Genomic DNA, 14,608 nt, shown 5'->3' on the forward strand with positions numbered 1-14,608 from the left:
AATATTCAACTCGATTAATTTCCACTCGAGTTACAACTCGAGTTGGAAAATAATCGAGTAGAAAATAATCGAGTTGAAAAATCTCACTCGAGTCCCATCACTAGGATGAATTAAGATCTCTGCTTGAAATAACATCAATATTCTCGAGTGATATTGAAATGAAATTCGGCATAGAGAAATGTGCTACTTTGGAAGTGAAAAGGGGGAAAATACATGATCAAGAAAATATCAATCTAACCTCAACACCAATGGTATTACCAACCCTTGATCAAAGTACAAATGAAATGTACAAATATCTTGGTGTGAAACAAGCACTGGTATTCAACAAGTCAGAAGCAAAAGACAGTGTGATTAATACGTACACAACGAGATTGAAGAAAATTCTTGCTACGAGTTTGAATGGTGCCAATAAGATCAAAGGCATTAATACATGGTGTGTTCCTATCCTAACAAACTCATTTGGTGTTCTACCTTGGACACAAACGGATTTGCAAGAGTTAGATCGCAAGACCAGAGTAATGATGACACAGTTCAGAATGCATCACCCTAAAGCATGTACTGAACGATTGTATTTATCAAGAAAAAATGGAGGTCAAGGTCTAATAAACTTGGAAAGATTAGGAAATAGAGAAGTAAAGAACTTAAAAGCGTATTTCTTCAAGAAGAAAGATTCATCCCCTCTCCATCACATAATCATTGATGCTGATGACAAATATTCTTCATTGAACTTGAAAAATAATGATATGCCGTTACAAGTTTATTCATGTGCTGAACTTGAAGAGAAATGGAAACAAAAGAGCCTTCACGGAAGATATAAATCACAACTAGATGATTGTCACTCAAGTTCCAGTGATTGGTTGAAGCCTCAGAGTTCAATATATTGCGAGACAGAGGGATTTATCTTAGCTATTCAAGATCAAGTAATCAAAACCAAGAACTACATGAAACACATACTAAAGCTAGATATTCCAGATGATAAGTGTCGTGTATGTCACCAAGGTTCTGAGACTATTCAACATATTACCTCTGCATGCTCATCATTGGCCAACTCTGAATACCTGTATGGACATAATCTGTCCGCCAAAATTATCCACCAATTTATTGGAAACACACATGGACTAATCAACAACAAAGATCCCCATTATAAGTATGATCCAGAACCTGTATTAGAAAATGAAAGTTATAAACTGTATTGGGACACAACAATCATAACTGATCGAAGACTTCCTGCAAATCGCCCTGATATTGTACTCATTGACAAGATTCAAAAGAATGTAAAATTAATTGACATTGCCCATCCCAATGATCACAACATATTAATAACAATGGGCGAAAAAATCCGGAAGTACCAAGACCTGGGGATAGAAATCAAAGACATGTGGAATATGGACAAAGTTGAAATTGTACCAGTTGTTGTATCCACTAATGGATTAATTCATCCCAGTCTGTACGAACACATTAAGAAGATACAACTTCCTCATTATGTCATACAGAAAGTACAGAAGAATGTCTTGCTGGAAACATGTCGCATTGTCCGAAAATTCATCAGCACCTGAAGATATTTCATCTCCCCTACATGCTGACATCTATGTTTGCTTTGTTAGCCCATAGATGTATCTGTTAAATACCATTTAAAAATAAATGAGAACATTCAAATAATAATAATAATAATAATAAAAAATAATTAATATAGTCCTTACTCCAGTGTCTCGTAACACGAAAGTATGGAATAATAAAAGTTTCAAGTGTAAAAGTGATTTCATAATAAATTAATAATAATAATTTACAAAGGGTAGGGTACTTTTCTTTACAAGATGGCTGCCCTGCACTAGTCAGTTTCATTAGACTGATTAGTCCATATTTTCTTGGACGGGCTACAGGGTGGACTGGAAAGATCAGTCCTTCATGAAGATTCGGCTTCTTTGAGAGAATTCAGCAGGGACTAAAGGAGAGTGTTGTCCATTCCTAATGTGGGTCAGTTTTAGCTGGTCCACCATTAAATTAGTCGCTCTTGTCAAGAAGTCCTTCACGAAGATTCGGCTTCTTTGAGGGAATTCAGACTGAAGCAGAATATTAATAATTAAACTTTACACACAGAGAATACATTAATAATTAATGCTCAACAATAATTAAGAATGCAGGTCAAGTATGTTACGCAGAAATGGAAGACTTGAGCGGAATGTCTTTTGAAGCTTCTTTACCATACCGACAGATTGTGTTTATCATAATTACGTATTAGGTCCCTTGAAGAACTTACATCCTTTTTTTCTTATCCTCCTTCTTCTTCGCCTTTTCCCGTGAACAGACGGGATCGAAGTTTTTCGTCAGCTTCTTAATCAGCCCTAACTAGGGTGATTGTTTTGGTTGCTTGCTTACATAGGTATCTACTATTATTTAAGTGTAACAAAACCTACATAGTTAGGTACCTATGTAACATTTGAAACACATAAGGAAAATATTTATATATATAATTACGTTATGGAGAGACAAACTGAAACATACCTTCATAGGCCAAGTGAACCCTACACCCAACAGCCATTACACTTGATTCATGATACTTGGAATTCATCCAATCTTCATGATCCAATTAGTAACCTTTGAAACCAATGCCCAAAGCAGATTTTTCCTGAAAAACAAAGAGATTGATTAAAATCTGGTCAGCTTAGCTTGAAATGTAGTGCACCTACCTAGTGATGGGTTGTGAGGTTGATACTAACCTGAGGCAAACATAATCCTGGGTCAATTGTAAACCCAAGAAATCTATTGGGAGCATCCTTTGTCATTATCATTAGGCAGCCTACTGTTGGGCAGGAAGGTGGCGCACACAATTCTGTCTGAAGTTTGGAAACTTTGGAGAAAACAGTACCCAACTGAATAAATGTATTTCAAAAAAGATTAACAAGTAAAGGGTTTTACCTTCTATTGAAGAAAACGCTGTGATGGTCCACTATCTCAGGTCACTGAAAGCTCAAGCTCAAAGGGTTCCAAAGTTCCAAGTTGAGATAAAAGGGGGATTATCAATCAATTATTGATCATAATGAGTCTTAACAAAGTCTCTCTGGGGGATTTAAACAGGGAGTAGACCAGTCTAGTCTGGCTGGAGGGCTTTAAATAGGGAGGATTGGTACAAGCCTGAAATGTCACTTGCTAAATAAATAGCAAAGGTTGAGTGCAAAGGGCATCCTTTCATAAAATCCTTTATTTTAATTCTCTTTGTGTATATGATTAGTAGATTATATCAATAAAATGTACTGATAGAACTTGTGTTAAGGGCAATGACTTACATTTTTGTTCAGTGAATTGATGGAGCAAGCAAGACTTGCCTACTCCCATGTCACCAATAATTATGTACTTGAATATGTACGAGTAACTGTATTGTCCTGAAGAAGACATCTGAAATACAAACAAGAAAAAGTAATTAATTCAAATTTGATTGTATACCTTGTTTAAGTTACATACCTACAGTTTTCATTATGAAGAACTTGGGTAAGAGAACAAAGAGATTTGATGGTACAATGTTCTTCTGAATTCTGCTCTTTGTACATCTACCAACGAGCAGGAGATATTATGCTACAAAACTTATTGGTATTATAATTTTTTACTTTCCTTATCCTATACCTATAGGAAGGAAAGTAATGTAACATTTGAAACACAATTAGGTACATATATAATATGATAAGATTGATATAGTATTATAGTTATAGTAGTCATATTTCTACAGGGAACGGCGTTTTCGTTCGGATTTCCAATACTGTCGAATATTCTATGAACAAAACATTCCATCGCAGATTGAAATAAGTACGAAGAATTCCGTGATAAGATAACATATCGAAGTTTCCGATACGATAACCATACTTACTCTCCAGAGAACAAAGTACGATACAATATCAAATGATTGAGTTAAGAATGGAAATTTGATCAACTTAAAGAAAGTACATAATACCTACGAGTATAAAGAAAGAAGGTACAAGCTACATACATGTAGATATGTAAGGACCTACTGACAATTGAAGTCACAAGGAATAGAATAAAAGTAACGGAAGTGTCAAGGAAGATCCAGGAGATGAGACTACACTGGTATGGTCAAGTTGAAAGAAGAGATGAGGGCTACAAAGGGAAAAGAGTTGAGAGAATGGCAGTGAGGGGGAGAAAAGGGCGAGGGAGCCCGAAGAAAAGGTGGAAGGATTGTGTGAATCAAGACTTCAGTGAGAAAATTTCAACAGGGCATGAGGTGCACAATACGGCTGTCTGGAAGGGACTGTCAAGAAACGCCGACCCTATTTAGGTAGGAAAAGACTAGGAAGAAGAGGAAGGGGTGGAAGAGCTCCTCCAGGAGAACCCTGCCACTTAAAAGAAATTCGGACCTTTACCAGTATAATATTACAAACATTGATGACATTATGACCAAGGGGTTAACCAAGAACCACGCCCACTCGTTACTTTCAGACCATTAAAACAAACAAGGGACTTGCTGGAAACAACAAAGTGATTTGAATTAAGAGCAGACGCCTGATAAGAGTGTTATCAGTAGCAATAAACACCGAGGGGGACTCGACACAGTGCCGACCCTATTTAAATAGGGAAAGGCTGGGAAGAAAAAGAAGACTGCCACCACTAGTCGCCACTCATTTAGTTATCCTCACGAGGCTATTTAAGTAGGAAAAGGCTAGGAAGAAGACCCTATTTAAGTAGGAAAAGGCTAGGAAAAAAAAGTCGGACCTTTACCAGTCTAATATTACAAACATTGATGACCAAGGTGTTAATCAAGAACCACGCCCACTCGTTACTTTCAGACCATTAAAACAAACAAGGGACTTGATGGAAACAACAAAGTGATTTGAATTAAGAGCAGACGCCTGATAAGAGTGTTATCAGTAGCAATAAACACCGAGGGGGACTCGACACAGTTATCAATGGCCCCTTCATTTAATAAACATGAGAAGTTCTCATTGAGAACCATGGTATTCATTGAGGGGGGGACTGAGATCATAGACGGCAGACACGGATGAAATTTCCTGACCCTGACTTCCAAAAAATGCTAGGTCAATTACTTTCACTTGTCGAAAGAATGGGCCAAATAGATGACATAAAAAATTGTCTTTTTTGAGTTTTTTTTCTGAAGAGGTTTGATAGAGGGAACTGTAACTGCCAAGGTCTTATCGTCCCAACAGCAGCGAAGAGAGGAGGAAGATAGAATAAGTTGGGCCAGGGTCAAAACCTAGCAAGATACAACTACGAGTAAAAACTAGCACATTGGCAGACTTTCATTTAATAAACATGAGAAGTTCTCATTGAGAACCATGGTATTCATTGAGGGGGGGACTGAGATCATAGACGGCAGACACGGATGAAATTTCCTGACCCTGACTTCCAAAAAATGCTAGGTCAATTACTTTCACTTGTCGAAAGAATGGGCCAAATAGATGACATAAAAAATTGTCTTTTTTGAGTTTTTTACTTTCTATTATTTCTGAAGAGGTTTGATAGAGGGAACTGTAACTGCCAAGGTCTTATTGTCCCAACAGCGGTGAAGAGAGGAGGAAGATAGAATAAGTTGGGCCAGGGTCAAAACCTAGCAAGATACAACTACGAGTAAAAACTAGCACATTGGCAGACTTCTAGCTTCTCGAAAAGTTAATTATTCTCTGATTCATGGCCTGATATTTTGTCCCATTTAGATTTTTTCTTCTCATTGACCAAGTAATGGAGGCATCTCTGTAACGTAAGGGAAGGAAGGGGGAAATACCTACGTGACAAACACAACAAACAGGAAACAGAAAGAATGTTTGTACCTAACTAGGTAGCACAGTGTTTTGGCAGACTTCTAGCTTCTCGAAAAGTTAATTATTCTCTGATTCATGGCCTGATATTTTGTCGCATTTATATTTTTTCTTCTCATTGACCAAGTAATGGAGGCATCTCTGTAACGTGAGGGAAGGAAGGGGGAAATACCTACGTGACAAACACAACAAACAGGAAACAGAAAGAATGTTTGTACCTAACTAGGTAGCACAGTGTTACATAATGTCATTTACTTTAATGCAATCAAACCTACGAAGGTCCCTCGAACAATGTTACATAATTTCATTTACTTTAATGGAATTATACTACGTCCGTAAAGCTGTGTCCACACATTGTCAATCAAAAGTCGATCAACGCGACGGTTAATCGACTATGTGTGTACATAGCTTTAAAATTATTATTGCATTTGAACTTCCCTGTTGTACATGAAGCCTGTACCTCGTTTAGCCTGCTGGGGTAAAAATGTCCGTTTACCCTCGCAAACCAACCAAGGTCTTCTCTATTTAACATTTTATGTCAGTAAGTTATAAAAAAAGAACGACTCTTCTGATTCTTTTCAGTACTCAGTCTTCAATAGGGAATTAGGATCGGATTCATTGACTAAGTAATCCACTGATGAGAGTAACTCACTCACTCTTTGAAGTTTTTATAAGGGTGTGTCCAAACATAGTCGGCCGTCGATCGACGAGGTAAATTGACGGCCGGTCAACTATGTGTGAACACTCCTTCACTCACACACTCTTTACACAAACCCAAATGACTGGTACAAGAGGATGAATAGGTCATAAGTGGCCTAAGATGCTAAATTGGGATATGAAAATAAATTGCACTTAATAATAACAATTAAAAAAAAAAAAACAGAATGAATAAAAATCGATCGTCCTTTCCCACAGGATATCAAGAACTACTGTCTAGACATCAAGGGGGATTTCCCTTTCGCCATCATTGGTGACGAAAACAGGGACCTGGCCGTCAAGTTAGACCTCCTTGACGAAGAGAACAAAAACAATTTGGAGACGGCCATCACCGTAAGGGCCGTGTATATCATCGGCCCTGATAGGAAACTCAAGCTGTCCATCGTGTACCCCGCTTCTACAGGACGCAGTGTCGAGTAAGTGATAGCTTAACTACACAAAAAGTCCACCCCGAGGCTTAGGCGTAGGAGCAAACAGCCCTATAAGATGGGTTCAGCTTCTACGAAGTGTAATGATCAAGGGTAAGATTGTGTTGCTTAGTTGAACTCTGTTCTAGAATCATTGAATCTCGAAAGTGAACTCTCTCTTTAGGTAATCGTAGATCGTAGTGATGATATTTTTATCTAAATGTTATCCCTTACAAGAGTTTAGTGCTTTATTTAGAATTTTAGACTGTCGTTTTAGGACATCATATAGTCCTTCTACCTCAACACCTAAATATTGCATCACTTGATGCTATTCAGGAGGTTGGTTCCTATTTCCCGATGCCTGGCACAAGCACATGCTTTCACGAATGGGTACGATTATACCATTTATTGAATATTTTTATATTATGAAATGTGTATCAAATAACTGGAAACTTATTAAATAAATAATTCCTGATGATGTTTGCTTTGCAGGAGTGGGTACCAAGATCGAGCCCACCCTATGTAGGGCGGATCGTTTGGTGGGTCAAGTCCTGGGGGCGGTAGGCGCCTTACCCAAGATCTTCATCGAGTTGGAAATCTCCTACCATCTCCTCAAGCGGCTCCTGGGTGTGCGTATGGAAGGAGACAAGAAGGGAGCCAAGGTGAGTGGAATAGAATAGAACATGAATAAATAAATTGGTGAACTGTAACAAGTGTCTACCTTGTCCTGAGAGCGAAAATGTGACGTTATTTTGCAGAGAAATGGCTTTTGAGTTTAAAGGCTGATCAAATGGACGTTTAACTAACCTATTTATTTAATATTAATTAGGTACTTAAATTATTTTTCAATATTACGCAAACTTAAATTAAAAAAAAATTAAAAAAATTCAATAATTTATTTAAAATTGTTGACAGTGTTGCCAGACTGGTTCCACTGTTGCCAAGTGTACGTAGTCGTTATCTAATCACGCAAGCGTATTTTTACATATCACACTGGTCATGGTCACTGGTCACACGACTCGTGTGACACGAGTCCATTTTTTCAGCTAAATATTTCAGATGGTGTAGTGCGGTGATGAGTGTCCCGACAATTTCAAATGTCTTGATTTTCTTTTTCAACATAGCGAGAAAGAAATATCGATAAAAAAAAAGGTTCCATTCGACATAAAGAAATACGCTCACTTCGTTTGGCAACACTGACAAAACTTACTTCATTTGGCAACACTGTGACACAACTAAAAAAAAATAAACAAACAACTGGCAACATTGGACTGATGTGAATCAAAAAATTCGAAAGATTTTCGGTCTTTCAGGACTTTCAGAAAAATGGCGAGCACGGAAACAGCCACCAGTGCCCCTATACAGGCATCTCAAGGGAATTTGTCAAAGCAAGACCTTTCCACTCTCGTAAGTAAATGCCCCCGTCTCATATCTTGTCGAGTTTCAATAGGTGACACTCTGGAATTCCGAAATCTGGCCACCGGGTCACGTGTCATTTCAAACTGATGTTTTGCATGATGCAATATTTTTTAACCCCAAAAAACATAGGATGTCCCTTTCTGATCAAGCTGACTAGGTTGGTCTTGTCACTGATCCTTGAGAATCAAATGTACTACACTTTAAGGCTATTTATCCCGTACATTACATCTGTTAATTTCAATAATGATGCAAATCCACTTTCAATGCCTAATGAGCCAGCCTAGTTAGCTAAGTTGGTAGTGCGTCTGCCTTGTAAGCGCTAGGCCGCGGGTTCGATTCCCGCCCGGGGCGGATTTTATCCTGAAGGGATAATGTTAGTTCTCGGAATGGCTGGCTTTCTCCTATCCTGTCTTCCTTCTCTCTTTGATTTTGGGATGGTAAGACCATAGCAGTTACAGTTCCCTCTGTCAAACCTCTTAAAAAAAAAAAAAAAAAAAAAAAAAAAACCTTCATCGAGTTGGAAATCTCCTACCATCTCCTCAAGCGGCTCCTGGGTGTGCGTATGGAAGGAGACAAGAAGGGAGCCAAGGTGAGTGGAATAGAATAGAACATGACTAAATAAATTTAAAAGGAATACATATAGATAGAGACAAAGGCATTTGATAGAGGGAACTGTAACAACGGAGGTCTTATAGTCCCGAAATCGGAAAGAGAAGGAGGACAGGGTAAGTTCAATACCAAACAGTACTTAAGGTATGTGCCAACTTTAAGTCCTATAGAAAGTGTAAGTCAAGTGTGAGTGTTGGCAAACCAAAAATGTCATTTAATTCTAGGGTAAGAAAGAGCCAGCCATTCAGAAAACAAACCTTATCGTTAGGATTAAGCTTGCCCCGGGAGGGAATTGAACCCGCAACCCAGAGCTTATAAGGCAGGTGCTCTACCTTCCAAGCTAAACTAACTAGGCTGGTACGAGTCGTAACTCTATCTCAGTGGCATATAGGAGTATGTTACTATCTCGTCTACTCTATGATAGTATGCTACTATCTTGTCTACTCTTGTGTGGTACCACTTTTACTAGTTACTTATGTGTGCTAACTAGTATTACTGCTTGTGTGTGCTATCTACTTACCAATCCATCTCATCCCTCAGGTCCAAAAGCTGACTCGTAATGAGGTTCTCCTGGTGAACATCGGTTCTCTATCCACGGGCGGCAGAGTTTTGGCCACCAAAGCTGATTTGGCCAAAATCTCGCTGACCAATCCCGTATGCACGGAAGTGAATGAAAAGATTGCACTCAGTCGGAGAGTGGAAAAACACTGGAGGTGAGTGAACTTTTATATTTTGTTTATTTTGATGTGATATTTTTTTCTTTAGTTTGATAGAGGGAACTGTAACTACTAAGGTCTTATCGACCCGAAAGCGAAGTAGCTTGTATCTTGTCGCCGAATGTAGGGTAAGACCCCCGTAACGAAAGACCATAGCAGTTAAACAGTGACATTAAACTTCTTTCTAACAAAAACGCCTTTCCTCAGTTTTGAGAAAAAGCCTTCACGATTTTTCACCCCACTAAAGACCCGAGTACTTAGCAGTTATAGTTAAACAGTGACCTTGAACTTTTTTCCAACGGAAACGCTTGAGGGAAGTTTTGAGGGAAAGCCTCAGTTTTCCATTGTTTTTCACGATTTTTCACCCCAAGCTAATGGCCAACTGGACGTGTGTGTGTTTCAGATTGATTGGCTGGGGTCAAATCAGAGGCGGAGATACGATCGAGCCCTCAACTACCAGTGGTACCCCAATCGCTCCCTAGACTCTATTTGTACATACGCCACTACTACACCTTATTATTTATCTTGAAGACTGTATCATACAATGCCCCCTAACTTCTGTCTTATTACAAATATATCCAATTTTTATAGCAATAAAAGCCGAATTTTCCTTGTTTACCTTTTGACCTCTGAATTCGGGGACCTACTGTTTTCTAGGGGAACGACTAGGAAAAAGTGGTATATTAAAATGTTGATGTAATGGGAATCTCATCCAGAGTATCTAGTCTTCAAAAGTAGATATAGGTATTCAGAAGCGAATTTCATCCATTGTACAGCTAAACACATATGCATTTATTATTATTATTTTAAGAAATAACTCCAATAAGATGATAAAATACTCCAATTTATACAACATAATGCACATATAGTTAGTTATCCAGTGAAAATATGTAGATGATTTGAAGGAATTAATTTGTACCGGTACGGTGGTACCATTATCTTCAGAAAATAGCTTCTTCCATTATCTTCGACTCGAAAAACTTCAGTGACAGCTTCCTGACACTTAACATACTGGGTGTACCATGATTCGCATTTATTATTATTTATTTTAATCATTATTATTGTTCTTCTTTTTAGAATAATACTAATACCTCACGCCAGCTAAAAGCTGATAAATAAAATCCAAACCCAAAGGAAAATATCTCGTGAACAGTTATTATTTTTTTTAATTCTTGTTCGGGTATTTTTTTTTTTTTTTTTTTTTTTTTTTTATAAAAAATGAAAAACAAAGAAAGTCACCTATGGCCCAGAAAATCTTGACATTAAAAGTACTAGCAAGCACTAATTATTAGGGTTGTTGAAAATATAGATGATGACCAAAGTCACCCATGTCAAATTTAGCTTCTCTTCAATGCTTTTGATTTTGTTTTGCAGCGGGTAATGAATCATGTCCTCAGCCTCAGACATCGGAACATCTGGCTGCCATTGAGATTATGAAGCTCAAGCACATCATTATCCTGCAGAACAAGATTGATCTGGTGAAGGAAGGACAGGCCAATGAGCAGCATGAGCAGATTGTCAAATTCGTGCAAGGTGAGAGATAGAAAAGTATTATCTATTTTGGATTATGGAGATATTTGGAATATCCTACAGTGCTGCAGCAGTGAGCACCAAAGTTGTGTTATAATATTCTCTCCTTTTTTTACAATGGAGGTCTTATCATCCCAAAACCAAAGAGGTAAAGAGGACTGGATAGGAGAAAGACAGCCATTCCAATATCAAAAAATATCAGCTAAGGATAATGTTTTTTTTATTACTTATATTATTATTTCTACAATGGAGGTCTCACCTTTCCAAAATTGAAGAGAGAAAAAGAACAGTAAGAGAAAGCCAGCTGTTAGTAGAATAAATCTCATCTGTTTTGGTTGTTAGCATAATGTTTATACTTTTACTTAAGTTATATATAGAAATGGATACTTACGAGATCCATTAATATATAGAAATGGATACTTACGAGATCTCGTAAGTATCCATTTCTATATATAACTTAAGTAAAAGTATTTACAAAGGATGTCAAAATTAAATAAATCAATTAATAAGCATAATGTTTAACCTAGGGCGGGAATCGAACCCGCGACCTAGCACTTACATGATAGACGCGCTACCCTCTAATGACTCTAATCTAACTAGACTGGCATTAACTTAAGTATGATTTTTCCCCCTTCAGGAACGGTCGCAGAGGGAGCGCCCGCAGGTATTCATAGGGTCAGTCATACTGTTGGTTCTTGACCTAGTCAAGTTTAGCCATTAAACTTGACCTACTCAACTCAACTGAACTAGTTCCGTTGTTTCTGATGTAACTTTACTAAAGATTGATAAGAAACCCGATGCACTTTTAAATGTAAACTGCATTCTTTTATCAACGAAGGTCGTTGATAAACTTGTGTGCCTTTGATCTTATTGGGAAATGTTTAAGACTAGCAAACATACCCTTTTTAGTCAAACTTTTCCTCGCCACTTGCGTCGGTTTAATTGAAATGATTTCAGGACCAATCCTTAGGACTCCAAGGTGTCTTGAATATTTTGGGTTAATCTAAGTGACCTACCTAACGACCGAACTTTAGGAGTTTTCAAGATTAGTAAATTTTCAATTTAGAATTTCTGTTGTAGTCATTCAAAAAACCTGATGATCTCTCTATTGATCTATTCTTATCTTGTGAAATTTTCAAAAAGAAGACCCTAAAATTCCGAACTTTTGGGATTTGATACCACGGATTCTCCGGTTTAACAGACGAATTTCCAATAGGAACTCTAAAACACTTCTTGTTCATAGTTGAGGAAGGCATTGCTATCACTGATAATACTTATGTGTATCACGTATCACTCAGTGAGCAGTCTACATACCACGTGTATGTATGATCACACTACGGGAGGTGATAGGACTTACAACCCGAAGGTTGCGAATTCTCAGTGCATGGTCATGGTCACAAGCTGAGTCGTTAATGCTCTTCTTTAGCATGACACGTAAATAAGAAATATTCTTGCATCAGAATGAGACTTTTGCTTCAAATTTAATTTATCTTTTGAAAGGGATAGATTGGAGTCTATTTGAAACAATTTAATTTACCTTTTAAAAGGTTTAAACTGGAGTCTAAGCTGTTGTGTGGTCAAGTGTGCAAGAGCATTCGCAACTTGGAGAATCAGGGTTCGACTCCTCAGTGGGCAAACATTCTTAGGGTAAATTTTTGCGTTCTCCGAAGGTGTTTCCGCTAAGTTCACCCGGGCGAATGTAAATTCCCCCGATTTCATGTAAATTCCCCCGATTTCAAAATTACTTCCTGTAGGGTCATAATGTAAATTCCCCCGATTACGGAAAAAAGGGTATATGTAAACTCCCCCGATGGTAGAACCTGGATTTAACTTTCTTTCTGATGCTATTATTTTCGTTCATTTTTCATCAGTAAGTATACCTACATGTGCGCGATTTACAATAGGTAGTTGTCTTTTGTTTTAAAATACGACTATTAGATATTGATATTTTTCTCTCCCATACCAAAGTCTATCTGGGTAGTTACCCACTTAACTATAAACATTTCAATAGTACCTAATAAAATAAAAATGAATGGGGGAAAAAATCTAAATTATTCTAATAAACAAAACTGAGCGACCTATTAACTAACGAAAAATTTCAAAACTAAATTTAGTGGATAACTAAAAAAACTAAAAATAGAAATAAAATGGTCGTGTTTTTTTTCGCAACAGAAAATAATGATTTTTTAAATTAAACTGTTTTATACCGAACTTACTAGATTATCTCGCATTATATTCACATAATATGTAGGTTAGGTAGGTATTGACACAAGAACTGATCAACCAATCTATGCATGTATTGTTTTCTTTTTTATATGTTGGCCTAGCTATTCATAGGGTCAGTCATACTGTTGGTTCTTGACCTACTAAAGATTGATAAGAAACCCGATGCACTTTTAAATGTAAACTGCATTCTTTTATCAACGAAGGTCGTTGATAAACTTGTGTGCCTTTGATCTTATATTGGGAAATGTTTAAGACTAGCAAACATACCCTTTTTAGTCAAACTTTTCCTCGCCACTTGCGTCGGTTTAATTGAAATGATTTCAGGACCAATCCCTAGGACTCCAAGGTGTCTTGAAGATGTTGGGTTAATCTAAGTGACCTACCTAACGACCGAACTTTAGGAGTTTTCAAGATTAGTAAATTTTCAATTTAGAATTTCTGTTGTAGTCATTCAAAAAACCTGGCGCTTACAAGGCAGGCGCGCTACCCTACAAGCTACGAGGCTGGCATCAACTGTGTATCCTTTTCTCCAATTATCTTTCTTTCAGGTCGTAGATCCAACATCTTACAGAAAGTAGCCCTGTCCGTCGTAAGTAACCAAGTGTGTCAGGCGTGGTATCAGAGTGAGGGGAAGAAAATCAATGTGAAAGAATCACAGATGTGTGCCGGGCATGAACAAGGAGGGAAGGATGCTTGCTGGGTAAGTAGGAAATAAAGGCTTGCATAGCGCCTAGGCTTTTTTTTTTTTTCGAAAAGGTTTGATAGAGGGAACTGTCACGCTGATAGACCTGTTTTTGTTCTCTTTTCACGAGAAAACGGCTTGACCGATTTGGACGAAATTTTTTTGTGGTTGTTAAGAAGGTAACATAGACGACTTGAAATTGTGACATTCCATCCTGATACAAAATGGCGGCCCTTCAAAGTCAACTCTTAAGCTGCACTGATCCTGTACAAACGACGGCCAAACACGAGTAAGTACTAATTTGACCTATGTCCCATTTTCCCCCCTACAGGCCGACAGTGGTGGACCCCTCATGTTGCTCGGGGCAGAGTCTACCCAAGTCATAGGTCTGGTGTCCACTGGGATAGGAGTAAATTTTTGCGTTCTCCGAAGGTGTTTCCGCTAAGTTCACCCCCTCCCTCCCCCAATTATTTTTGTTTTTACTCGAAGTTTGGAAATGTCGGAGGGAATTTTAACGTTCGA

The 14,608-nt window shown here is 37.8% G+C and overlaps 3 protein-coding genes, 1 long non-coding RNA gene and 1 pseudogene across 4 annotated transcripts; 4 read left to right on the forward strand and 1 right to left on the reverse strand.

Moving 5' to 3' along the window:
- Nucleotides 1–248: 248 nt before the first annotated feature.
- Nucleotides 249–1,556, forward strand: LOC108252254. The gene has a single exon (XM_017443611.1). The coding sequence runs from the start codon at nt 249–251 to the stop codon at nt 1,554–1,556; it is 1,308 nt and encodes a 435-aa protein (XP_017299100.1).
- Nucleotides 1,557–2,510: 954 nt separating this feature from the next.
- LOC113466953 lies at nt 2,511–3,001 on the reverse strand. The gene is made up of 2 exons (XR_003391189.1): nt 2,917–3,001; nt 2,511–2,626 (listed from the first exon to the last, which is right to left on the reverse strand). It is a non-coding gene; the product is annotated as an uncharacterized LOC113466953 (long non-coding RNA).
- A 3,670-nt stretch (nt 3,002–6,671) lies between these two features.
- LOC103508087 lies at nt 6,672–6,934 on the forward strand (annotated as a pseudogene).
- A 454-nt stretch (nt 6,935–7,388) lies between these two features.
- On the forward strand, nt 7,389–10,253 carry LOC103508088 (eukaryotic translation initiation factor 2 subunit 3-like). Its single transcript, XM_026822805.1, has 3 exons — nt 7,389–7,566; nt 9,473–9,645; nt 10,052–10,253. Exons 1-3 carry the CDS (start codon nt 7,540–7,542, stop codon nt 10,128–10,130), a joined length of 279 nt encoding a protein of 92 aa, XP_026678606.1. The 5' UTR covers nt 7,389–7,539; the 3' UTR covers nt 10,131–10,253.
- Nucleotides 10,254–13,718: 3,465 nt separating this feature from the next.
- On the forward strand, nt 13,719–14,531 carry LOC113466951 (testisin-like). The gene is made up of 3 exons (XM_026822795.1): nt 13,719–13,750; nt 13,852–14,104; nt 14,418–14,531. Exons 1-3 carry the CDS (start codon nt 13,719–13,721, stop codon nt 14,529–14,531), a joined length of 399 nt encoding a protein of 132 aa, XP_026678596.1.
- The last annotated feature ends 77 nt before the right edge of the window (nt 14,532–14,608 follow it).

This window comes from Diaphorina citri, unplaced genomic scaffold (genome assembly GCF_000475195.1).
Source record: "Diaphorina citri unplaced genomic scaffold, Diaci psyllid genome assembly version 1.1 scaffold367, whole genome shotgun sequence".
NCBI lineage: Eukaryota > Metazoa > Arthropoda > Insecta > Hemiptera > Psyllidae > Diaphorina > Diaphorina citri.